Source organism: Pleurotus ostreatus, assembly GCF_014466165.1.
Source record: "Pleurotus ostreatus strain PC9 chromosome Unknown scaffold_5, whole genome shotgun sequence".
Lineage (NCBI taxonomy): Eukaryota > Fungi > Basidiomycota > Agaricomycetes > Agaricales > Pleurotaceae > Pleurotus > Pleurotus ostreatus.
In genome coordinates, this window is record NW_023503160.1 from 2,169,283 (window position 1) to 2,193,393 (window position 24,111).

The following is a 24,111-nucleotide window of genomic DNA, read 5'->3' on the forward strand; positions in this document are numbered from 1 at the left end:
AGTTACATATGTAGGCTTTATTATAAGATATGATATACTACGACTGCTCAGGAACAGGTTCAGGGGGAGACAGCGTGATTTCGCCCTTGGTGTGCTGCTGGTGAATCTCCCTAAGAAGGTGCAATAGTCTCTTGATAGGTTTGGCGTTGTAGGTTGGCGTCGACTGGTCATTCAATATTTCAGTGATGCGTGGATCCTGATCCTCTCCTCCATAGAGGTCAAGGAGACGAAGTGTCTCCTGGCAGGCAAGGCCCCAACGCTCGTCAAGGTGTAAAGCAGCCAGGACATGACTCTTACCGACAGAACACGTTAGCAATACCTCAGGGAAACTCGAAGACTACATACCTCCTCAATAGTAAAGACTCGGGACTTCAGATTCGGAGTAGGTTTACCGCTGTATGCATCAATCATACTTTTCACCCATCGGTATTGTTTTAGCACTATCGATGCCGTCTGCGGCGACGCCTTCCACTGAAAGAACTCAGCCCAGGATCGATCTTGCTCGAGTATGGGACTGATGGATTTTGAAATCATCTCATGTATCTCATCTTCATCTGCCTCTGGAGTTGGGGTATGATATCCACGAGGAGGAGCCGGGGGCATGGGATCATCGTCATCTGAGTCGTCTGCCGGATCCATCATGATATGATCTATGGAACCCTTCGCATAGCTTCTCTGCCTCTTGGGGGGTACGCCTGAAGTTCGCAGATCGTAGGAGCCGTGGTCCTGGTAATAAGGTGATATCGTCGATCTGGTCTGCGACGAAGGGGCAGTCCAACGAGGGTGATGCTCGAGGGATGGCGATCTTTGGCGTTTCCGATACCCTTCAGAGTGTGAGGAGTAGGTAGTAAGTAAAGACTCTGCGCGATCTGGGGAATTTCTGGTACTGGGAGAATAGTGACGCCCACGTCTCGGATCTGGTGACGGTTGGCCAGCTGCTGCTCCTCTAGGAGCCGGGCCATACTGAGAGTAGGTGGGGATGGACTAAGCAGTGCCAATGTTAAATGCTACCAAAACCAAATTGGACGATCGTACCTCTTCTACGAAAACTTCTAACGTCCGCTGGGGTGTAACCACGATATTGGCAGAATCCCACTTGTCTTCGTTGTCTGCAGATACCCTCAAAAAGAACTGTCTGAATCTCCCTCTGAGAGTGTACACCTTCGCAGGACCTGCCCAAGGTGATCAGACCCCCGATGCCGATGGAGAAGTCCAAAGTCTGAGATACTTACCATCTATTCTCGATGGGCCCGTCTGAAGCTTTTCGCAGATATCATTTGCGTCCGCCCAATAACCATCTTCTGCTCTTTCGGCTCGTTTCAAAGGTACCCTGACTTCGGCAAGGAGGAAGTCCGGGACCCCGCTTCGTGCGTCCTGAATAAGGATGGTCAACACAGGGAGGGCCCGATTTGCCCGTTTCTGGAGCTCGCTCTCAGACACTAGGGGTTGTGTTAGCGACAATAGCGTCATCTTAACATCGTACTTACCATAAGGCTTGGATTGTGAAGCGGCCGCCTCGCTCCGAGGGGTGTTGTCGATGAACATGTATCCTCCACCCTGCGCCGAACTTGGACCTGCGATTTGTCGGACTCCATTCTCCGACCTAGAGAACTGGTGACTTTCGTAGCTTTGCCCTCCATTGTGATAGTCGGGTACGCGATGACTGTCAGCGGGGTTGCTGGTAGCGTGATGCACACTTTCCACCGGGGTCGCCGAGGTGGACGGCACTGACGCTGGTATCTCGATAGCTGGAGGCTCGCTTACATTGGCTGCCTTATTCTTCACAGGCTTCTTACGGCCTTTCCCTTTCTTCGCAACAGGCTGCACTCCGGCATCGGTGGGTTGAGAACTCGCGGCACTGTTGTTCGTGTCGTTCTGCGCCGCGGGAGGCTGGTTCGGTTTCGTTTGCGGCGAAGGCGCGGACGCATCTTGCTGTGCTGACTTCTCTGCGCGGAAAAGAGAGTTGTACGGTCCATTGCCAGCATATGTTGGAGGGTTGCTAGGAGGTGTTGGGTCGTAAGAAGTGGCTCTCCATCGGCCAGTCTGGTCCGCAAATGCATCGTTGAAATGCTTGACTTTCTTGGTCTCAACCTTTTTAATGGCACCGCGCTTTTTTGGCGGCTGGTCGGGATGTACTGCAATGAACACTTCCTGCCCTGGCAAAAAGGCTTTCCTCCGCGTGGGTTTCGGAGGCGCTGCTTCGTACGTATTCAGGGAAGAAGTCGATGCAAAGGCGGATGCAAAGCCCATAGGCTTGCGTATCAGCGGCCTATCCTCCGGCGGAGGAGTATCATCGTCTGCCATGGGCGGTACTGGCTCATCATCAGAATTGGGCGTGAAGGATCGTCTTTGTCTCTGGTACATTATAAACATGGGGAAGTTAGCAGCCACTATGGCTCTTTGCTGGGTTTATCTTACAGGTTGCGGAGACGACTCCCTGCTGCTCCTGATGCAGTGGTAGAGAGTATAGTCAGGGTGAGAGGATGGCATTATATCTGCAGGAAACGTACGAGTCATCAACAGTGGTTCTCCCCTTCGCAAGCTCCTTGTCTTGAATCCGCATGGCGGTTTGGGTGGACGACTGGCTCATTCGAATCCTGTCGGAAGACCGGCGAGCAGTAGCGTGAGCCAGCTTGAAAATCTGCTTTTCACCGAGCGGGTGGCTGCCCGGCGCGATAAGAGGATGTGGTTGGGGGGAATGTTGATTTCACCCCGCGCTTGACCATTAGTGGCAGTTTTTCTAGCACGTGATGCACTGTGCAACAAATTTCCCAAATGTGGAAGGTGTTTGATCTCAAGCGGAGCACAGCCACAGCAACGGGTTGCTAAATGTGGCGAAAACCCTTGAAGCAGAAACATTGTGCAGGCAACCGATTTCGACAGGCTTTGTTGGTGCGAGTGCTTGATTAGAAGCTATGAAAGACACATTATATGCTTGCACGCTATGGTACGGTAAGCCGGCTTCCAGGAATCTCGATACAATTGTGACAATATATAGCTATAACGACTTTCGAGGACCATTTCGTTGATCAAGACTGGTACACCTTTCGAGCGTTCAAAGCGAAAACAGCATCAATTGCCTCTTGTTCAACGCCCAGCTCAGCTAGTGATTCTCTTGCCAGTTCGTACCAATCTCCCACATTTGATGGGTTTGGAGACGACGTAGATGGTGAGGAACCAAATATGATGCGCTCGTAGCCAAAAGCCTCCACAACAGGGCTCACTTGACAGAAATTGAGTGATGGGGTTGTGGGGTGTTAGGCTCGTGCTTACAGTACATCTTAATTCGGCGTTTCCACTCTTTAGTCTGCTTGCTATCCTGTTCGGAGAATGTGGCACCGGGAGGAGGGGAATTTGGCGTCGCCGCATTCCATGATGGCGGCAAGAACTTGATACGCAAGTCGGGGAAGAGGGATAAGGCAGCAGTCTGACTTTGGTAGGCCAAGTAACTAGGATGATTCATCAACTTGACGATTGGCAAATCGATGTTATCCGGAGGTGGAAGAAAGTTCCCTAGGAAACGTGAGCGCGAAACATATTAAGCGAGGGGGGCCATACGAATCATGATGGGCGGTATTTTTGATAATTCCGCCGTACTTTTTGTTAGCAGATCTTCGAAGGCTTCGAATGATGTTTCCGACAACGTGACTTGTAAGTCTATGTCAACTGGGCGGCCTTGCTCCAGCGCCCATCGCAGACTCGCGCTTGCTTCAGGAGATGATTGAGTGTAAACAGTCGTCAATGTGATAGGAATCGATGATGATGAGAGGTAAACAGGCGGCTCTGATGGTATTGGATCTCCAAGGCGGAATGGCACAACCACGGAGACGACGGAACCATTCTTATCTGCCGAGGTCACTCTTTCACCTTACATTAGGCTTGATAAGTGGCACGATAATCGGAGACTTACTCGGACAATGTTTTCTGGACGTCGGCCACCTTCTCCAAGGACACGACGACGCCATCTATACGTTCGCCCATTGCTGGACCTGCTGCCTTCTTCCAATTGTCCAAATTCGCGTCGTCATCGGATATGATAACATGGGCGTCGAGGACTTTCTCTGGATGTAGCGCGCTTGGGCTCGCTGGCAGAGGGAATCTCTCTGAAGTCCCCGAATTTGGTGGTGAGAACGCAGACATTGGCAGACGTGGGGGAGCTTTGAGGCCCTTGCGACGCAATCCAAAGCCGGGCGAAGGTGGCATGGGTGGAAGAGAGCCGGTACTCATTGTCGGGAAATACTTTGGAATCGAACAGTCAGTTGGATGAGAACAAAAGACAAAGCCTTCTTATATACTCGACAGTGGACAGGCTGCGATAGAGAGATCAAACTGATCTAGATCACCTGATGACCCTCCTAGGCTACTCCTGAACTTAGCTGATTCAGTTCTAACACCAATTTACTCCCTCAATCGCCGCTCGCGTGCAGCAACCTTGGGCGAGCTCTTTCGAATTTCACTGCTGAAGAGAGGTGGAAATATCCTCCGTGTTTCGGAGGCTGTGCTCGAGCCTAAAGACTGGCATCACGAATAACAACCATCATTGTTCTCCAAGTCCGTCTAACACACCTGAACAGAAAAGCTCCGATTCTGCTGATCTAGTCTAATACGAGTCGCTCGAATCAGTTTCACTCTCCTCACCCCAGTGACTGGGCTGAGACACAGGCGTGGGGGCCCTGGCATCGAACTGCGCCGAAGGGTACACAGACGACCTCCATCTATGTACCATCTCCGCAAGCTATGAACACGCGTCGGTCGTCGTGTTGAAAAACGGGAACGGCGGCGTACCTTATCATCAGGCCCATACGTCTGAGCCACGAGGAAGTCATCAAATGCAAGGAGTGCAGACTTCCTCTCCTCCTTCTTCCCCGTCTCTCGACCCTCCCGCAGACCTTCCCTTCTCCCTGCGTTGAAGCCTTTGCGTCTGCCCTTCTTGTAACCGACTTTGTGGCCTTCTTGCCAACCTTGTTCTTGACCTTCATCATACCACCGCTGGAGCGCAGCGCGATGCTCTTCCTCGGCGGAGATATCCTTCTCTTCATATTCTTGTATCATTCGTGCGTATTCCCTGGCGACATCCTTTGCGTGTTGTGCGGACTCTTGAGCGTCTGATCTCTCTCTCTCCAAAATTGCCGCCTGTGTCTTGGCATGCCTAAGCTCATCGTAGTTCGCTTGAAGTTGTGACCTGCAGTGCTCAAGCTCAGCCCGCAACGTAGCTAATTCCCTCTCAGCGGTGGCAAGAGAGTTTTCGGCGACAGCTGCTCGAGAACAGAACTCCATTGCTCTGGACTCTGCGTAGCTCGTTCTTTCGCTCGCCAGGTTCGCCCGGCTGATTTCATTTTGCAAACGGTCATTAACAGCGTTCAGCGCGGACTTGAGGTGAAGTGCCTGTCGCTCTTCCTCTCCGACCAAGGTATACAGCAGAGAGTTAATCGTCTTGTGATCTCTCCGGGGTGCTGGTGACCTCGACCGATCGCGGGATTTCTTCCTAGGTGTCTTCGAGGTAATCGTCTCCAGGACGTCTGGATCCGACAGCATCATCGCCAGCGGGCTAGGTGAATTGCTCATCTCCCGCGCCTGGTCGACGAGGAGCAGACTGGGTGCGCTGCATGTCACCTCGCTGTGAGCAAGAGAAATCCGACTACCATAAGCTAAACTCACTGCGGGGAAAGACCGGCCATGGCCATAGCCTCAACGTAAGCGGCGTCTTCAAGTTGGATATTGTCAATAGGCATTCTGTAAATTTTCTAGTGGGGGCGCGGGATCAATGTTGTGTAAGATTGTTGTAATGTCGCTTAAGGCGCTGCGTAGCTTTATGTCAAACTCCAATGTTATGAATAAATGCGGTGCTCGATAAACGTCGCCGAATGTTTAGCGAAGCCGACAAGGAAGAACGGCTTGGGGTGTTCAGTATGTGTGGATTGCACGTTCCGTGCATGTAGCCTACACGTGTAGTAGGTTGTGAGGCTGCGGAGGCTGGGCAGGCTGGCTACAGAAAGCCATTCCGTGCCACAAGGCCACAGGCCTCGTGGATCAGAAAACAAAGTGAGCGCTGACTGAAGGTCATTTAGCAATTGCAAAAGCTATATGAAGATAAGATTGAATTTTACCATTCAAATGACTCATATCGGTTTCATGATCTCGCACACGCGCAAGTTGAAACGGGGTAGATGAGCAATTATATATGAGCAAAAGATGTTCCTAATCTCCACTTGGAGCCGTACCTAAGAGTTGGGCCTCCATGTCCCCTTCGTCGGTCTCGCTCGCATTATCAAAGTTCCCTTGATATACTTCCCATATGGCGTCACCTTCCGGGCCATCCACCACATGTTCAAGGAGATCTTTGGCCATATCTACCGTATCTAAGTTATTCGTGACCATGTATACGCTTATCAGATTCACATACCAATGACCCTCTCCAGCGCAATCACCGTTGTCTTGTTCATCCAAGAAGGTGGATCGGCATAACTGAGTCTGCCAAAGGCCACGATGAAGACGTGATTGGCGCCGTTGAAATATCGAGGGGGAGCCTGCTGGAGTTTGAGGAGCAAGTCTAACGGAGGCTGGGTGGAGAAGACCAGATGATGGAGTAGACACAGTGTATCTCCCAGCGTCCTGATCACGCTACATCACGTATCACAACGTGATCAATTAGCTAGGGTGACTGATATACGTACCAATCGGCTAGACTGGGATTGTCCAAGTACTTCTTGTCGTCTTCCCATATTGGAGAGACCAGATTCGCGACATAGGAAATCAAAGCAGGAACCAGCACAGGGGATGCCGCCAGTATACTAGCACAATCAATGGTTGTAGCCAGCGTTCCGAAGAAGCATATCAGCAATGTGCGCGAGTAATCTGCCTGTGATTATTGATACAGCGGTTGCATAGCGACTAGTACAGAACTCACTTCGGGTCCTTCACGCTGATCCACGAGATATGTAGATGTTCTCTCGACGAGCGGGATTGTATTAGCTGGAGCATCCGGGGGGACAGTGAGTAAAACACGACGCAATGCGTCATCTACGTCACTCCTTGTTAGACGTAAAATATCAATATCAACGAACTAATGTGGACTCACGAGTAGCTAGAAGGGCGAGAAACCGGATGGTTTGGGACAACACGTCGTCTGGTTGAGAGCGATCTAGAAGAATTGGTATCATATCCGAATCCGAAGCAATGACGCTCATCCTAACCTGAAATTAGTAGGGGGACGCAGTATGACAAGATCTTAGCTACCTCGTTATACTTTCTTCGGAGACATTCCAACACAAAGCTTCCAGCAATCCAATAGTTCCGCGGGCCAAAAGCATTTTCTCTTCGACCTGAACAGCTGGCCGAAGATATTGCGTTATTATAGCCTTCAGATGAACCAGGATAGTAGGTCGATCGGGGTCTTCCGATTGTTGAGCTAATAGCACATTGGAGACGTTGGGTAAAGAGAAATCTAGCAATGTGATCAAGTCTAGCAAGGTAGCCAACGGAGGGATCTGAGAATCATCAATATTTAAGGGTGATAGGCCCTGAGATAGACTTACGAGGTTGGCCGACATGAGGACATATATCATGTCTATGAATGCGCATAGCACAGTTTCAAGCACCTCATGAAATGGCACAGAGGCTGTGTTGATTGCTAGCGAACGAAGAACAACGGCGCAGGCAGCGCGATATCGATCTACGGATTGATTGACTAGTGTCGGAGGGAAATTGACTCCCATCAGGACCTGCAAGGTCAGTATTGTTGACGAGATAGCCGTATGTGTAGACACGATCCTTGACAGCTAAACGCAGCTCTACATGAGCTGAGGAGAAGTCGATGGAGCATGTCCCTACCTCTGCACTCCAGTCAAAGGGTTTCACATCATCAAGCCCCTCTTCCACAACCAAAGGTACATCTGCGGCTACTTCGTCGGTCATAGGGACATCGAACAGCACCTCCGTCGGACGTGCACTATCGACATCCATGTCACCCGCTTCTGACCGCGCCGCACGAGCCAAGGGAAATGGTGGTATGACAGCGTCTGCTCGTTCCCATAAATCAAGCCCATCGCGCTCAACAACTCCATCACTATCATCCTTTAACAAGTCGATCGCTTTCTGCTTCCCCTTTCTATCGGACTGTATTTGTGTTTTTGCTACAGGCGAAGAGGGCATGAAAGCGTTCTCAAACCCGGGAAGCAGAGCAGACTGTCGCATTTTCTCTGGCGACTTCGGAGGTTGCAAACGTTTAGGCGTGAGTCGCTGAGTCGACGGCAAATGTCGCGGCCGTCGAGGCGTCTCAAAGATCTTATTGCTTGGGCCAGCGACATTGGAGCCATCACGATTCCAAGCACCTGCCTGAGATAACGGGTGTAGAGCGGTGGACGATGGCATGTTCGCGATCTTCTTGCTCCGTACAGAGCTGGGGGCCTTCAGACTCGGCATTGCAGAAAGTTGTTCTTGTTGCTGATGAGACCACGGGACGTGAACAGGCGTTGACTCTACGCGTCAACGAGAATAGATATACCTTGAAGATAAACTGCGTCTTTAGCGACTCCATTTCTTCCCTCATTGCCTGTTGGGTTTTACGTTGTTTCGCGTCTGCCTCCTCTTTCGCTGCTCGTAATTTAGACAGCTCAGCTGAATGATCGCGAGACGTCTATATAACTCAGTGAGGCCAGAGTTAGTCTGAATGAAATGACGGTAGTACGCACCTTTTCCATAGCCTTTCTGAGGACAGAAACCTCGCCTTCTTTTGTCAATCTCGCATCCACGGCTTGCTTTAGCTCAGCCTGCATTTGAGCCTGCTGTCTCTGAAGCTATAGAAATATGATACGAGGTTTTAGCTTTGACAGATACCAGGGGACGTGATCAAACCTCTTCAATCTGTTTTTGTAGCTCCCCCATGCCGATCTGTTGCTCGTGTTGTACATAGCGGGTGGGTGGTATGGGTGCAAGGGTCCGAGCACTTTGCGGTTTGGCGTGTGACGAAGACGCAACATTGCTTGCGTACGGCGCCCTTGCAGGCCGAGGGGAATACTCCTGTCGTACCGGCCTCTCCTGGCTGGTCACCGACTCTCCCAGTCTTCTGCGCACGTCCGAGTCGGGTGGGGTGGGACCAAGTCCGTAAGTCCCGTCTTCCTGAATTGAAATATCCGGCAAGTCCTCTACATTGTCCAGGCTAGCAGTTTGGTCAATTTGACGCGTCGCGACGCGGTGAGCGGTCTTCAGCCGTTTGGCAGGCGGAGGCGTAGGGGGAGTTGTAAGGTGAACTCCAGTGCTAGTATTAGAGAAGTAGGTTTTCTCCGCTTCATCGAGTGCTGCAAGCGTAGTGTCGTCCAATTCTACATCGTCAAAGAGAAAATCATCGGAATCAGCCATTCTGGACGTTGTCACAATGGAAGAGCCATCAATGCCAGTGGTTGGCGCTTATGGGTGCTACTAATACGATTGGCGTCTACTAGCAGTGTTCTGGGTTCACCCGTAATACGTGAAATACAATGCCAATGTCCTATACATACAAGTCCCAAATGTTGAATAAATAGATAAATAAAGAGTCCCTGGAATCTTGCTCTCAGGTTTACACGGAATTCAGTTGCCTGAACCAAGCCAGGCTTAAAGGTTTCGGAAGGGGTGGTGTGGGTGCCGTGTCGCGCAGCCACTTTGTGGGTTTGCTGATATCACGCAGTAGCCATGCATTTTTCTGAAACAATTTGAATGTTTGATCATCATGGTAGATATTGGGGACGCACCTTGATTTTCTCCAGGCTCGGCCTCCGCCGTGGGTCCTTCTGCAACATTTGGTCCAGTAGATGAATGACGGTATATCCATCATGTCCAGGATCTTTGGGTCGTCTCCCCCCGGTAGGAACTTGCTCGGCACCCATGGTTTCTCCCACATCCCAATCATGCGTACAAATCAGATTATACAGCACAAACTCCGAGTGATGGGCGTTGCAATTGGCTGATGGGGGCACGGAAAATGGTGTACGGCCAAAAAGCAGGCAATAGAACGTGACTGCAAGCGACCAAATGTCGATGGCCTTGGTGACAGGCGGCCGTTGGTTGGGGATTACATTCTCGTTTGTGAGCGAAGTCAAGGTATCGGACGAGGTGCCGGAAGCCTCCTTGTCAGGGTCAAAGAACCAAACGACTTCGGGAGCGAGGAACGCTGGTGTGCCTATTCGCTTGAGTAGGTCAGAGGCTGGGAACAGCAAAGGGTCATAGAGGGCTTTGAATTGATGATGCAGGCTGTTCCGATTTGGCACAGGCGCCATGCGTTCTGATGGGGAGAAGTGGGAAACACCAAAGTCGATGATCTTGATGGTACTGCGATCCGAAGACCACATGAGATTGGCCGGCTTGATATCTCGATGAATGATGCCATGGAAGTGCACTGTGGAAACATGCCAGTCAATGGGGCAATATTTGAGGTCAAGGGGAGGCCCCTACGATATTCCAGCCCAACAATGACATCTCTGATAATTCTCCGGGTCTGGTCGAGGAATAGGAGGGGCTTGTCGTTCTCGTCAGCCCACTGAACCTGACCACCAGATAGATGTTCCATCACTGAAATACTGATTAGCTCGGTGGAGAGGGAATACTGCATGGCGCCATACCTATGCATATTCGGTCTTTCGTTGGGTCGTCGATAACCTCGAATAACTCGACCAAATGAACGTGGCGGCAGACTTTCATGATAGCAATCTCTTTCCTGATGCTGTTCTCCGTGGTACCAAGTCTGTCAGAGGTACTGGACTGGTGACTTCGTCGCAACAGCCTGAGTCGGTCCCTGGGACCACTTCTCTTGACTATCTTCATGGCCTGAAGAAATGAGCATGGTAGTGGCTAGCCCTCAAAGAGCTTGAACAGACTCACCACAATCTCGTTTGTCCGCTCGTTAGTGCAGCAATATACTTCGCCGTGCTTCCCTGTTCCTATTTTCAAGCCTCTGCGATACTGGTTGATCCTTTTGCCCTGGTGCAGTTCGAGGCGCGTTGTCGTTTTGATTTCCCGAAGCTGGTCGGCTGGCTGAGCAGCAGCGCCGAAAAGACTAGAGAAACATGAAGGCATTAGGTCTTGGTTGTGAAAAAGACCAAAGAGGCAGCCGATTTTGAACACGAAGCTTCAGTTTAGCATTCGTGCTAAACGGGGCCTTGCGCCAAACCCATTGGGGAGCCTAATAACTCCGGCGACTCAAAATCCTGCCTACCAGGAAATTGCCGAATTTCATACTTCTTAGAAATCCAGGGCAAAAATAATGCTACAGGTTGGTGCGATGGTGGGGAAAGAGGGGTACATCAGGTTCGTCTACGAAGATGTATGATAGTCCAGACACTAGACCGTCGGGTTGGGAATCCTACGCTCAATGTTTGCTGTGAGTGAGAACTGCCGTTGCTCATCAGATCACAAAGCCCGTCCAAGTTAAATAAACGGTCTAACCCATCTGACCCGGAGAAACATCCATGATCACGCATGATATGCGACCTGCTGGGAGACATCGCAGATGGGCGGTCCCTGACCATCACTTGCACTGCAGTTGAAGAGGACCGGAAGAGAGTCGCCTCGTTGATTTGAATTGCATGAGTCGTGCTCCTGCTATCCGATGTAACGAATCTTGACAGCTCCATTACGCGACCGAGCTTCGAGTGCTAAACCGGGTGACTGTCTTAGAATCGCCCTCTTCTAACAGGTCCGAGAAACATACCTTTCATTTCCTCGGCTTCCTCTCGTTGTTCGTAATCCAACACAAGTTTCTTGAGCTGCTGCTGTTCAACTTTGTCTTGTAGCTGAGCAGAACGAGTATGGGTGGCAAGAGCCGACTCGGACGGTACAGCAATCTGGCGCGTCTACGAAGCCACCCTCGTAAGCAGTGGCAAAAGAGATAACGAAGCGACATACCTGTTTGCCGCCGCGTTTGGTGATCACCGTAAAATTCATGGTGTTCACCGCGTCCGCGCCTTCACCACTTTCCTCGTCGTTCTCGTCGCTTCGCTTCTTGCGCACAGTAGGAGGCATCACCGCAGAATCCCACAATGCCAAAGCGGTCTTCTTATCGACTCTACGAGCTTCGGCCGATGTGTCTGTAACCAGCTTGGCTAGCTCTTTGGCAAATTCTGCATCAGCCTCTTCCGTGGGACCAAGGTTCTCTTGAAGACTGTTGCTGTTCGAGAGTACTACTGGTTGTTCAGGTGAAGGTGCTCGCTCCTCGACCTAATGGACGGTAAACGTCAGTATCGGCCAGGCAACGTCGAGCAGAATACGAACTGGCGAGTCCGACGCTCCAGCTTCCTCTTCATCATCCTCCGAGGCCTCGGGTCGTTCGTCTTCCTCCTCTTCATCGCCACTGTCATCACCGCTACCAACTATGGCTGGTTAGAAAGGAAATTGTATATCACTTCTTCAGGTTTACTCACACCCTGCAGTTTGCAGTGCTGAGTTCAGCATTTCATCGACTGCGAGTGCAGCCTCTTCAAGATTCTTCGTGAGGGGTAACCTTGGTCGTACAGCCTTTTGCATTGTCCAATCAATGGAGTCATACGAAGGGAAACGACGAACCTCAAGGGAGTCGGATACCATGAAGTCAATGTCCATCGGCAAAGGATTTTTGCAGAAGATGTAGTACTGTATAGCTTCATCAGATTACCTCATCCGAAGCGAGCAACATTAGGCCTACCTGGAAAAATATCAAGAAGCTGTCCAATTTCTTCTTTTGACTGCCACGATCAAAGCACATCCCACACGTGTCCAACAACACGCAGACAAGGCGAACACGGAAGAAATCGTCTGGCATATCCAATTGGCATGGCTGACGGGGGATCGGTCTTCCCTCGGCTATGTTTCAACTCGTCAGAGGTGACGAGGGAATGGAAACACAAAGAACGTACGGTGACCGAATGTTGTCAAAGACCACAGAGTATCGAACACGATCCCGGAACTCATTAGCCGATAGATATATAGCTCCCCAAGATACTTCATTGTAGCAACCCTCCTCTGATTTGTGTTGTAGATGTTCTGCTCCATGCCCAACCGAATGTCTTCAAGCACTTGATCAACGATAGAGATTGCAAAATCAGCATGGTACCGTGTAAGGTCATACGTTAGCATAGCTAGAAGGCTGATATTCCCAAATTTGATCTTCCAGGGTTTCGTGAACACTTTGTGAAGCGTCTTGCGTATAGTCGCATCGTTCCAGTCGAGTTTGCGAATGAGCTTCAGTACCTTGTCGATCGTCCTCTTGGCTAAAACGTCGTAAATGAGATGCCGGATGAAACTCTCCATGGGAGTTCGCTCCTTCTCTTGCCGTGGAGCTCGCTCAGGCGGATTGCACTACATCATGTAAGAACTATGCCCAAAACTATGAGGCAACCCACTTGGTAATAAGCGTTTTCGAGCAACATTTGTTCACGTTGATCGAAGTGTTGCATGCTTTGCTTCCGTTTCATGAGTTCAAGCTACGCATGAATGCTAAGAAATAAGTTGGTCGAAATTGAGAAACTCATACCATGGCACTGAATCTTTCCCGCGTGTTGTCGCTTCGAAGCAGGAATCTTCCGCAACCCTCCAAAAGGAGGGCGATATTTCCAACATTCGTGCCACTGAAGTCGTCCAAGCATACTTTGAAGATATGCAATATAAGGTGAGGGGGTACCACGCCGAACTTCGTCAAATTGGCCAAAAAGGTGATGTTCTATATAATCCAAAAGTGAGACGGCCAACCACTAGCGAGGATGTACATGCCTCACCTTTAGCCGGACTTCGGAAAGCTCCTTGACGACGTTCTTCTTGCGCTGCAGGTATCTGAACTCCTCATCCAACTGAACGATTACGAAGATTAATCCTTAGGGTCGCTACGCAATGAAAATACTTACCACAGCTATTATTTCGGTCCCTATGTCTGGCATATATTTGTTAAGCGTAGCCACCAGTCGGGAGTAATGAGGGAGGAGATCCGTCCGATTTTTCGGGACCTGTGACAAGAACTAAAGGATTCGTTAACGGAAGGCTTGGACGTCTGTTAACATCTGATGTCGTACCCGTACTAATCTCTTCCTGGCAGCCTTGGAATTGAGAAAAGCAAAGTCGATAGCAGCTTGGTCGATCAAAGCACGGTTTGTCGTGTCCGGAAGACGCGCGAGAAGGGCTGTAAGAAGCTGAGAGGGACCTTGGGGTGCAAGCTGGGGAGAAAGAGGGGGAGTTCCACCTTTGGGAGTGCCCGGAGTAGGTGTTGGAGCTCTGAGCAAAAGTGAGCAAGTCAAGAACCAAACTGATGATTATCTTGGGGTGCACGTACTCGTCTTCTTCGACATCGTTCTTGGTGACTTCCTCCTTGTGAGCAGACCCATCGGCGACGGACAGCTTAGCTAGTTCTTCCTCAAGTTTACGAACCTCCTCCTTTTCTCGTTCCTGTTCCTCTGCAATCTGTTCCGTTGTAGATGTCTCAGCGGTAGCCTCGCTTTCATCGATCCCAAGAACGCTCTTCGGAACGAAATCTTTGAGGTCCTGAATATCCTCAAAGAACCGACGCTCCTCTTCGTCTTCCCATTTGCCTCCAGTGACAACGATATCATCTGTATCCTCTAGCGAACTCCCGTTATTGACTCCAATTTGTATGGACTCCGATTTCTGGCTCGTAGTGGGTAGGGTAGGCATCGGTAGATACAGAAGCTCCGACAGACTAGAAATACGTTCAACTCTAGACGAGTCGTCACGATGGCGTACTCACGTCTGGCAGTTAGCGAGCAACTTTTCATATCCCTTTGTCATCTTCTCGTATGCTTGTTGACGATCTTCGAATATTTCACCGGATCGTATATATGCTTCGTGATTGCGCCTATCCTGTTCTTGAAGCCGCTAGCAAAAGGCTGGAGTAAGTGAGGTGAGGCCGGGTCAGAGGGCCGGCAGACCTTGTGTTCAACCATCAGTTTCTTACAAACCGAGTCGAAATACCCCTCGCACATCCGCTTGAAGCGATCGCGAATCTCCTTCTCCACGAGCTCTTCCTCTCCGGAAGTCAACGGAGGAAAGTTACCAGCCTCGCTGTTCCCATTGGTCACAGAAGACGATAAGCTACCGGGCTCTGCTAAGTTTGATATTTGCTTGGATGCAACTTGCGGTGATATGCCTAAGAAGGGGCGTGCGTATGATTTGAGGAAGGTCGAAAGCAGAGGTAGAGACGATAAACTGGGATCATTGGATAGCTGGATATATGTTCACCGATGATTCTCGTGTATAAGCGCATACTTACTAGGTCCTTAATCGCCTTCATTATCCATTCGCCGCCACTCTTGTCGGGAGCATCCTTGATTATCCCTACCAGGGCCAACTCCGAGCAGACTCGGAGCAACGGACGTTGACGAACTACGCGCGCAGTATCTTCCTTCTCCCGTTGTTCGGGCGCAAGAGAGGCGAGAGAGGCCCTAGACGGTGCACTGAGTGCTGTGCCGAGCAACGGGACAAAATTCTGGGTAAATGCGACAGGAAACCTTCTGTGGAGTGCGCATATAACCTATAGATGTCTGACATGTGCACCTTCAGCAGCTAGGCTAGTAACTCACTTCAACAGCGCCCCAGATGTCTTTCTCCGTCTTGCATCTTGATATCCCTTCTAACACGGCTCCAGTGATTTCGTCCACGTACTTCTCCAAAGACAGCGAGTCGATGTCCTTGAGAATCTGGTCACGATTCTCCGCTGCCATCGACAGCCGCATCCTCTTTATAAGCGCAGTGTGACGCTTCAGTGATGAGTCGAGCTTGGAGGATTCTGTCCCATCGTTAAAGGATGTGCGGCCACTTGCGCGTTCTATATGTATGCTGACCTTTCGCTTCAGGAACCTTATTTAATTCCTTCAATTTTGCTCGTTTCTGATACTTGGACCGTTCTTCGTCGCTCTTGATATTCTGAGATTCATTTGGTTGAGCCTGTTCCATACGATTTTGATCTAAGCGTTCGCGGAGGAGTATACAGCCTTTGCTAATCAGCGCTCTGTGGCACGATGTGGTAAGTTGGCAAGTTTGGAACCCTGATCGAGCCGGAGACACTGATCGGTGGTCCGTGTGAACTTCGAGGTCTCAGAAAGGTACCGGGCGCTTAATGAGATCATCCCATCTGCTTTGCTGGTCTCGTGCAAGTGCCACCTTGAAGTTACTACATTGAACACGTTCCAACCATCACCATCTCAGCCTCTGCCGTCTGATCTTCACCATTATTTTTGATTAACATGGCCATGAAAGCTGTAAGTCACTGGATTGTGTACTGGTCGCAGGAGCTTATGGAAATGTATTTAGATCGTAAAATGTGTGTATTCGTTGGCCCTCCGAAACAAAGTAGAACACTCATTATTATCGTGCAGCCGTCATTTCTGGCGACTCTCTACTTCTTCGTGGCCGCCCAGGACCGCAAGGTCAGCCTCCAAAAGAAAGGTATGCAAGATTTGGTTCTCCAGGTCATTTGTTAATATCCTCGCGACAGAGTACTTCATTTGGCAGACGTATCAGCTCCACGAATGGGGTCATCAACGAGGGAAGATGAGGTACGCCCACCGTTCCTATTGGCTTGCTATGCTGCTCATATTCTCAGCCTTGGGCATTTGAAGCTCGTGAATTCATGAGAGTTCACGCCGTTGGCAAGGAGGTCACCTTCACGTCTATACACTCTTTACCCTCGAATGATGACGTCCCTCGAGACCTTGGGTCCGCAGAGATTGGAGGCGTCGACTTGTCCACCGAACTGCTGAAGAATGGCTGGGCTAAGATCAAGGAATCCAAAAGGGATCCAACGGAAGAAGATCTAAAGAAGAAAGAAATCGAAAACGAAGCTAAAGCCGCGGGTAAGGGGGTATGGAACCCCCATGGCCCACAAGTACGTTATGTTCCGCCCTCCATTTCCTCACTGACCCCGGACGATCAGGCCCGCGCCGTGCACCATTCTATGCCGGAAGACTCACAAGGCTTTCTGACTGAATGGAAAGGCAAATCGATTGATGGTATTGTTGAACATGTTCGTGATGGTACAAACATGCGTGTTCGTCTTCTCATGCCAGATGGAGAGCACCAAATTGTCAACATCGCACTAGCAGGTGTACGTAGCCCCCGTACATCAAGCAAGCAGGGTGAACCTTCTGAGCAATGGAGCGAGGAGGTGAGTCAATACCATCGTCCAGAGTCGTTAACGTCTGATCCATCATCCATTGTCCAGGCTAAATTCTTCACTGAATCACGCCTTCTGCATCGTGCAGTCCGTGTTCAATTACTTGGACTACCTAATCCGACAGCCGCAGCTATCGGGTCTAATACAACAGGTCCCACGCCAGCTAGCTCTTTCATCGGAATAGGTACGTAACGAATCGAATATGTCATGAGCCTAATAATCATGCTCAACTCCAGTACTTCATCCTGCCGGCAATGTTGCTGAACATCTGGTCAGCGGAGGCTTAGCTCGAGTAGTCGACTGGCACGCCGGCATCCTTGCGAGCTACGGTGGCATGGAACGACTGCGTTCTGCAGAGAAGTCTGCGAAGGAGAAGCGTCTGCATTTGTACGCTAACGCTACCGCGCCGACCACTGCCTCGAACAATGTCACCACCGTCAACGGCCAAGCACGAGCATTCGATGCTACTGTAGTCCGCATATGGAGTGGCGACCAGGTCTCTGTTGTGGATGCCTCCAATAAGGAACGCCGCCTGCAACTGAGTTCGACACGTGGTCCTAAGTTAGTTCCGGTACTCTGGCAAATATTACTCTGTGTTGACGAATTACCGTCCTATAGGTTGGCCGACCCTAAACAAGCATCGTATGCGATCGAAGCGAGGGAGTTCCTTCGCAAAAAGTTGATTGGCAAGCATGTCAAAGTTCACGTCGACTTCGTACGGCCTCGCGAGGGGGAGTATGAAGAACGCGAATGTGTAACTATTCGATACGGCGGGCATAACGCGTTAGTGAATGTCCACGCCATATCTTCCATCGCTAACATATGTTTCCGTTTAGAAATATTGCTGAACAATTAATAGAGAAGGGTCTTGCCACCGTCGTTCGCCACCGACGTGATGATGAAGACCGATCACCAGACTTTGATAAGTTGATGGCTGCTGAACAAGCGTGAGTTTTCGGACGCGTTTCTGCCAAAACCCCTGCTCAGAGACCCAACAGAGCTGTAGCGGACGCACGCGGTCTGCACTCTGGGAAGGACATTCCAGCGCCGAAACAACCATTAAATATTTCCGAGGTAATAACCATCCCGTCTACTATATAATTGTCTCTGAATACTGCGTAGACGGCGACCCGTGCCAACCAATTCCTCAACGGTTTCAAGCGACTTGGGAGAATACCAGCCGTTGTAGAATACGTCGCCGCTGGCTCACGATTCAAGTCGGTTTCCCTTTGATATATTCACCTCTGTTCTGTCATTGAATCCTCGTTCCATAGGATATTCCTGCCAAAGGACAACCAAACTCTTACCCTTGTTCTTGGTGGTAAGTGCGCTTCTATGGTTGCCGCTACAATTGAATCCATGCAGTTTCACAGGAATTCGCGCTCCTCGCACTGCTCGAAACCCATCCGAAAAGAGCGAGCCCTTTGGAACAGAAGCATTAGACTTTGCCACGCGTCGGTACATGCAACGCGACGCCGAGTTCGAAGTCGACACGGTAGACAAGTCAGGCGGGTTCATCGGTGCACTCTACCTCAATAAGACGGAGAACGCTGCGATTGCCCTTGTCAAAGCCGGCTTAGCTAGTGTCCACGATTATTCAGCCGAAGGACTCTCTTGGTCGAAGCAATTGTACGATGCAGAGGTGAGTATTTCCTGCGCGTCGTAATATACCCTAATGACAATGAGACCTGCAGAGCGAAGCCAAAGAAGCGAAGATAGGCGTGAGTAAAACATATGTTCGTCTCGCGCCAAAATACTTATTTCACGTAGATATGGCAATCGTACGATGCGGAGGCAGAGAAGAAAGCGTCTGAGGCCGAAGCCGTCGCCGATACTAGTGCAGCGCCACTAAAACCAGAATATCTGGATATTATCATCAGCGACGTACGCACTCACAACGGGTTCGGTTTCTCCGTGCAGATTCTCAACACTGAAGGTTAGTCAATGCTTGAATCCTCCCGTGATGCAACTCACCCGTTGCCGCCAGGCATCGCTTCACTTGAGCAACTAATGCGGGACTTCTCCCTCTATCATCGAACGGTAGCTGCACCTGCAAACTTTATTCCAAAAGGCGGTGATCTAGTATCAGCCAAATTCTCTGACGGTGCTTGGTATCGTGCCAAAATCCGACGCTCATCTCCCCTGAAAAAAGAAGCTGAGGTCACTTTCATCGATTACGGAAACCAGGACACTGTCTCCTTCGCCAACATACGACCACTGGAATCCAAATTCCGCTCTTTACCAGGCCAAGCACACGAGGCACGTCTAAGGTATCTAAGGGTCTTGTGTGTTATTACGCTACGCTGACTTGATGATGACCACTTTGTCAGCTTCATCAAGTTGGTTGGCCCAGAAAGCGAATATCATACAGAGGCTATCGAACGATTCCGGGCCCTATGCGAAGGGCGGAAATTAGTCGCCAACGTAGACCACAAAGAGGGGGCCTTGCTACACCTACGCCTGATAGATCCCACCGACCCCAACGCCGCCAACGATCCGCTTGCTTGCATCAACGCCGACCTACTCCGCGAAGGCCTTGCTACGATCGACCGCAAGAACTGCAAGTACACGGCGGCCTATCCGCAGGTCGTCAAGTCGTTGCAGCAAGCTGTGAATCTGGCTAAGCGAGAGCGGCTCGGCATCTTCGAATACGGTGATGTCGAAGAGGATGATGATTAAACGAGCTCATTCATCACCCTCGATATTTACTTGCTATATATAGCTTCGCAATCGAAAGATATTCGCGTCATGATTCGGTTTCAAATAGCCGTTGGAGTTCTGCCAAAGTGGCAATAGTATCAATGTTCGTCAATTCTACTCCCCGGTCGACGTTATTGTCGTACCCGGGTCTACGAAGCAGCAGTGCTCGCATTCCAACTCTTTTCGGTCCATGGTAATCGCTGAGGTATTGATGAGTAAAGGGTCCCTGGAGGAAGGCAAAACATACTTTTCGAGTTCATCGCCGATATGAAGGCACTCGGACAACTCGAGGGGCTGGTCTTCAAACCTGCTCATTCTCGCTATGGCTCTTGTGAACATTTCGGCGTTCGGCTTCTCTGTTTTCATTTCCGCGCTCAAGCCCGTCCAATCGACGTAGCGCTTAATACCAAGTGCGTCGATGACCTGGTCTACACAGAGCCAGGTCAGAGGGGCATACAATTATTCAACGGGGAGGGGTCCTTACGTATCCTAGAATCCGTATTGCTCAGGATTGCAATCTTGAGTTTCCTGTCCTCCTTGAGATACCGCACTAAGCACAGGTATTAGACGTGTAGAAGTAAGAGTCCACGAAACCCTCACAAGTAGATACCGCGTCCCCGAACGCGACATAGCCGCCACTGGAACTAAACTTTCGAAGGAGACTGGGGACAATCTTTGGCAGAGAGTTTTCCACTTCTGAACCATGACTAAATTTCATTGCCATGTCCACAATTAGTAGGACGCTGCTCACTGTCGGGGTCTCCGCCTGCTCCCAGAGCCGTCCTCTTTATGACTTCTCCCCACCAAGCATTGTTACCTCCCTTGTACGAGGCCCTTTCTTTTTGAACCGCTCTCAAGGCTAAGGTACGGTCAGTCAAGTCCCCAGGCCAGTTTGGCACGCACCAATTTGAAACGAATCTTTAATGCGGTCGTGGTCAAGAGGCCCAAGAAGAGGTTCAAACGCCCGTGCATATAAGACGTGCACTGGTGCTTGTGGTGCAATAAGGGTGTGAAGCAAGTCAAAAGTTACGAGGCGGACGCCCACCGTTTTGGTGGTTCCTAACATAGGTACTACGAAACGTGCCGTCTTCCGTCACGCTCACGTGCGCGCCGACCTTGCCTGTAAAGGAAACTATTGGCGCGGCCCGCCAACAGGTATTTCCATATTAGGTTATTTCTTCCTTCCCACTACAACCACTAGGTGATGGTCTCCCTCCTCGTCCTGACGCTCGCTGCGGGGTTATCAGCTCATGCCAAAGGAGATCCCTGTGCCGAAATATCAGGGAAGAAATGGGTGTCCCCAAGAGAAGTGCGCGCATGTTTTACGTCTTTCCCTGTCGAACCGCTCGTCAAGGCAAACGTACGTATCCTCGAACTCTGCGCGGAATACACGCTCAGGATCATGTAGATTATTGAAGTGCTGAACAAGACTCTCGCGTTCCACACGTCTGTGAACTATCAGATCCAAGCACCTGAGCCGTTCGCCCGCGACGTCCATGAAGATCTCCACACAGACTTGGCTAGAATTAACAACCAGAACTATTCATCAGACTTTGAGCTCCATGTTGACCTCTTCCGTACCTTCAAACGAGTCAATGACGGACACTGCGCCTATATCAATTACTGCTATGACGGTAATTTATCCATCGTGTCGCTGTTGGAGGAAAGTTCTGACTATGTTACGGAAAAGCGTCGTATATAACGTACCTGCCAACGCCCTTGGTGTTGCTGACTAACATTGATGGGTCTCAGAGCGTCCACATAGCTCCAGAAGCTTTCAATGTCTCCTCCACCGAATTCGGCAGCGAAGTCGAGTTCTGGCAACAGGCCTTGCCCAGGCAGCTCAAGGGAAAGCTGTCTTCCGTGCGTATCCACAGGCAAACATGACATCTACGTCTCATTTCCTGTGTAGTTGTCTGGTGCCCGAGTTCTGCTCATCGACGGGAACGACCCATTCTCTGCTGTCAACGCCAATGCACTGACTACCGGGAGTTATCAGTCATTCGGTACCCGACAGAACTCGTTAGTAAACTGTACTTTGGCTGTTACATTGTCTAACACAACCCATAGATTCTTCTCGAGCTATTCCCGCACTACTGCAGGCTGGAACTATACGATGGGCAACTTTGCTCAAAGGACGTGGCCAGATGCCGACAATGTCACACTCACTTTGCAGCTGGAGAACTCTACAGAAGCGCAAACCATCTTGGTACATCTCCTCATAAAACAGGGTGGAGGTCGGTAGTGACAGATGTTTTATAGCTGCCATACAGATCCCGGATCTCGGCATCGACAAACCATTTCACGAACTCAAGCACATACCGCGGGCGCAATTGCGTAGCCGTCAAACGGACGAACGGATACGACGAATACGCAGAGGATGAAGCCGACTTCGTTTCCGACGAGCCCAGCCCAATCGCGCGCGCTCAGCAACAACCCTTGCTAGATCGCGTAGATGCAAGGAAACATCACCTCGATGTTCTGCTGGATAGCATGCCGTTGTCTGACGTCGCCTTGCCGACAGGGCTTAGGCCGCCTTTGGCTGCGGTCAACGGCAGCAGCGGCGTTTCACAATTCTACATGATGAAAGACAATTCTACTGGGGTGCTCGTCTTAGGCAGCTTTTCGTCTTCTAGTTTTTCTGGCCTGCAGAAAAGCTTGCTTCGAGGCCTTCTAGAACTGAGAGGGGCCGGTGCTTCACGGCTGATCGTAGATGTGGTAAGTAAGTTACCTCCTGAGTACTATACAGATCTAATCGGGTGAATCAGACGAACAACGGAGGTGGTGAGCCAATGAGTGAGATCTCAGTAACTTTATGTCTACTAATCGTCGCCAGGCTACATTTGTATTGCGCACGTAAGTGCCTTCGCTCACCGTTTTATTGCCTAGGCTGAGACTTGATATCAAGTGGCTTCACCGAATCGTCAGTCCAACTGCCTCCGTCAGGCTGCTTATTTCCATTTACTATTCCACTTCCACGACTACAGATCATCGGACCCAAGCCCACGACAGAGCCACAAGCTGGCCTGGACTCGACCGCCAGAGCCGGCCCGCTGGCGCGTCGGATTGTCAAGGAAATCAAAAACGGTGCCGATCCTCGGGAAAAGCTCTTGTATAATCCGGCGCAATGGACTAACGGGACACATCACCGCTTCAAGAAGCGGGCAAACTGGATGTCAAAAGCGGAGCACCATGTTATCAACGGACATGAGGATAGCTTCAGTCAGAGGTGCGTACTTTGGGCGAGACTGTCTCCTTTGATAGGATCTATTTCTTCTGGATAGGTTAGGCCAAGAATGCCAGCCATTTGATGTTCCTCCACCTAACGAAGCCCTTTTCCATTCCAAAGATGTCGTGATAGTCTCAAATGGAAGGTTCGTCGTTCTTCCTTCTCATTACATGGTATATGACTGAGGTCCGCATTTACACCGCAGATGTGCTAGTTCCTGTTCCCTCTTCAGTGTGAGCCCCTGCCGTTAAACTTTGCAGCTGACGCAAATCTCATCTCGGCATGTTGGAATCATTGATGTAGATCACGATGTCTAAATTAGAAGGCGTCAGGACCGTGGTTGTTGGTGGGAAACGCGATGTACCTCAGCAGTACTGCGGCACTGTGGGAGGACAATCCACCGACTTTTCTACTATTGACACGGAGATCAAGACCGCGAAGCTGAAGAACCATCCCCTTGCTCCTCCGGATTTGTGAGTTCCCGTTCCACTAGAATACTAGGCACCAATGAAGCGCGATCACCGGCTGTTCTTGCTAACGCGTTCCAATGTAGCCTTACGAACAGTGTGCAAGGTATTACTTGGAGGCTCGGCTTTGGCATTGACGACCCGACTCAACCAGAAGGTTCGTGAGCTACAGACTTTCGTGTCGCGTAGTCGAACACTCAAAACTATAATAATAGAATGGCAAGACCATGCGGCGGACTTCAATTTACCGCTCACAAAGGAGACGTGAGTCGTACGGGTCCTCATTCACGCCTTGTCACTGATGCAGTGACATGATAGTGTTAATAACCCTGTTGCAATATGGAAGGAGGTCATCCATACTGCGTGGCCTGAACCCTCGTTCTTCGTCCAAGGACTCTAGTCCTGAGGACATTTAGCAGACCCATCTTATTCGACATCCCTTAAGAAGTCCTTGTATATCATCTATCCATGAGCCAATACACTGGGGTCTGACGCGTTCTTCTTCGGCGGCGTGTACTCGCGTCGATGCCAAATTCTTTGGAGTACACAGAGAGGCTCGCATCGATCACGCGAGCTCGGGTAGCCAAGGC

The 24,111-nt window shown here is 50.4% G+C and overlaps 9 protein-coding genes across 9 annotated transcripts; 2 read left to right on the forward strand and 7 right to left on the reverse strand.

The window, feature by feature from the left end:
* Positions 1–37: 37 nt before the first annotated feature.
* Positions 38–2,590, reverse strand: PC9H_007801 (uncharacterized protein; the record flags this gene model as incomplete). The annotated part of the gene is made up of 7 exons (XM_036777327.1): positions 38–292; positions 346–984; positions 1,036–1,172; positions 1,233–1,439; positions 1,488–2,355; positions 2,419–2,446; positions 2,511–2,590. The coding sequence occupies 7 exons, from the start codon at positions 2,588–2,590 to the stop codon at positions 38–40; spliced, it is 2,214 nt and encodes a 737-aa protein (XP_036630947.1).
* Positions 2,591–3,029: 439 nt separating this feature from the next.
* Positions 3,030–4,227, reverse strand: PC9H_007802 (uncharacterized protein; the record flags this gene model as incomplete). The annotated part of the gene is made up of 4 exons (XM_036777328.1): positions 3,030–3,223; positions 3,274–3,513; positions 3,559–3,860; positions 3,911–4,227. 4 exons carry the CDS (start codon positions 4,225–4,227, stop codon positions 3,030–3,032), a joined length of 1,053 nt encoding a protein of 350 aa, XP_036630948.1.
* A 373-nt stretch (positions 4,228–4,600) lies between these two features.
* Positions 4,601–5,732, reverse strand: PC9H_007803 (uncharacterized protein; the record flags this gene model as incomplete). The annotated part of the gene is made up of 3 exons (XM_036777329.1): positions 4,601–4,735; positions 4,786–5,602; positions 5,659–5,732. 3 exons carry the CDS (start codon positions 5,730–5,732, stop codon positions 4,601–4,603), a joined length of 1,026 nt encoding a protein of 341 aa, XP_036630949.1.
* A 466-nt stretch (positions 5,733–6,198) lies between these two features.
* PC9H_007804 (uncharacterized protein) lies at positions 6,199–9,357 on the reverse strand (the record flags this gene model as incomplete). Its single annotated transcript, XM_036777330.1, has 11 exons — positions 6,199–6,350; positions 6,404–6,621; positions 6,675–6,859; positions 6,908–7,020; positions 7,079–7,188; positions 7,237–7,487; positions 7,536–7,630; positions 7,689–8,442; positions 8,504–8,635; positions 8,691–8,795; positions 8,854–9,357. The coding sequence occupies 11 exons, from the start codon at positions 9,355–9,357 to the stop codon at positions 6,199–6,201; spliced, it is 2,619 nt and encodes an 872-aa protein (XP_036630950.1).
* Positions 9,358–9,556: 199 nt separating this feature from the next.
* On the reverse strand, positions 9,557–11,049 carry PC9H_007805 (uncharacterized protein; the record flags this gene model as incomplete). Its single annotated transcript, XM_036777331.1, has 5 exons — positions 9,557–9,679; positions 9,729–10,372; positions 10,429–10,545; positions 10,596–10,800; positions 10,855–11,049. 5 exons carry the CDS (start codon positions 11,047–11,049, stop codon positions 9,557–9,559), a joined length of 1,284 nt encoding a protein of 427 aa, XP_036630951.1.
* Positions 11,050–11,574: 525 nt separating this feature from the next.
* Positions 11,575–15,906, reverse strand: PC9H_007806 (uncharacterized protein; the record flags this gene model as incomplete). The annotated part of the gene is made up of 19 exons (XM_036777332.1): positions 11,575–11,627; positions 11,684–11,825; positions 11,878–12,189; positions 12,244–12,341; positions 12,393–12,486; positions 12,535–12,600; positions 12,653–12,810; positions 12,864–13,305; positions 13,350–13,430; positions 13,481–13,666; positions 13,722–13,793; positions 13,848–13,958; positions 14,013–14,211; positions 14,270–14,653; positions 14,702–14,829; positions 14,883–15,176; positions 15,224–15,484; positions 15,534–15,739; positions 15,795–15,906. 19 exons carry the CDS (start codon positions 15,904–15,906, stop codon positions 11,575–11,577), a joined length of 3,399 nt encoding a protein of 1,132 aa, XP_036630952.1.
* A 290-nt stretch (positions 15,907–16,196) lies between these two features.
* Positions 16,197–19,804, forward strand: PC9H_007807 (uncharacterized protein; the record flags this gene model as incomplete). The annotated part of the gene is made up of 18 exons (XM_036777333.1): positions 16,197–16,211; positions 16,264–16,273; positions 16,329–16,398; positions 16,448–16,508; positions 16,556–16,837; positions 16,886–17,116; positions 17,174–17,309; positions 17,362–17,686; positions 17,744–17,908; positions 17,962–18,072; positions 18,124–18,199; positions 18,248–18,342; positions 18,400–18,446; positions 18,499–18,767; positions 18,820–18,846; positions 18,896–19,061; positions 19,113–19,395; positions 19,456–19,804. 18 exons carry the CDS (start codon positions 16,197–16,199, stop codon positions 19,802–19,804), a joined length of 2,718 nt encoding a protein of 905 aa, XP_036630953.1.
* A 67-nt stretch (positions 19,805–19,871) lies between these two features.
* On the reverse strand, positions 19,872–20,549 carry PC9H_007808 (uncharacterized protein; the record flags this gene model as incomplete). The annotated part of the gene is made up of 4 exons (XM_036777334.1): positions 19,872–20,025; positions 20,073–20,253; positions 20,310–20,375; positions 20,426–20,549. The coding sequence occupies 4 exons, from the start codon at positions 20,547–20,549 to the stop codon at positions 19,872–19,874; spliced, it is 525 nt and encodes a 174-aa protein (XP_036630954.1).
* Positions 20,550–21,029: 480 nt separating this feature from the next.
* On the forward strand, positions 21,030–23,921 carry PC9H_007809 (uncharacterized protein; the record flags this gene model as incomplete). The annotated part of the gene is made up of 16 exons (XM_036777335.1): positions 21,030–21,185; positions 21,234–21,459; positions 21,516–21,688; positions 21,738–21,847; positions 21,896–22,034; positions 22,088–22,543; positions 22,594–22,609; positions 22,662–22,681; positions 22,734–22,748; positions 22,813–23,054; positions 23,110–23,199; positions 23,260–23,287; positions 23,358–23,527; positions 23,608–23,678; positions 23,737–23,785; positions 23,840–23,921. The coding sequence occupies 16 exons, from the start codon at positions 21,030–21,032 to the stop codon at positions 23,919–23,921; spliced, it is 2,043 nt and encodes a 680-aa protein (XP_036630955.1).
* Between the last annotated feature and the right edge of the window lie 190 nt (positions 23,922–24,111).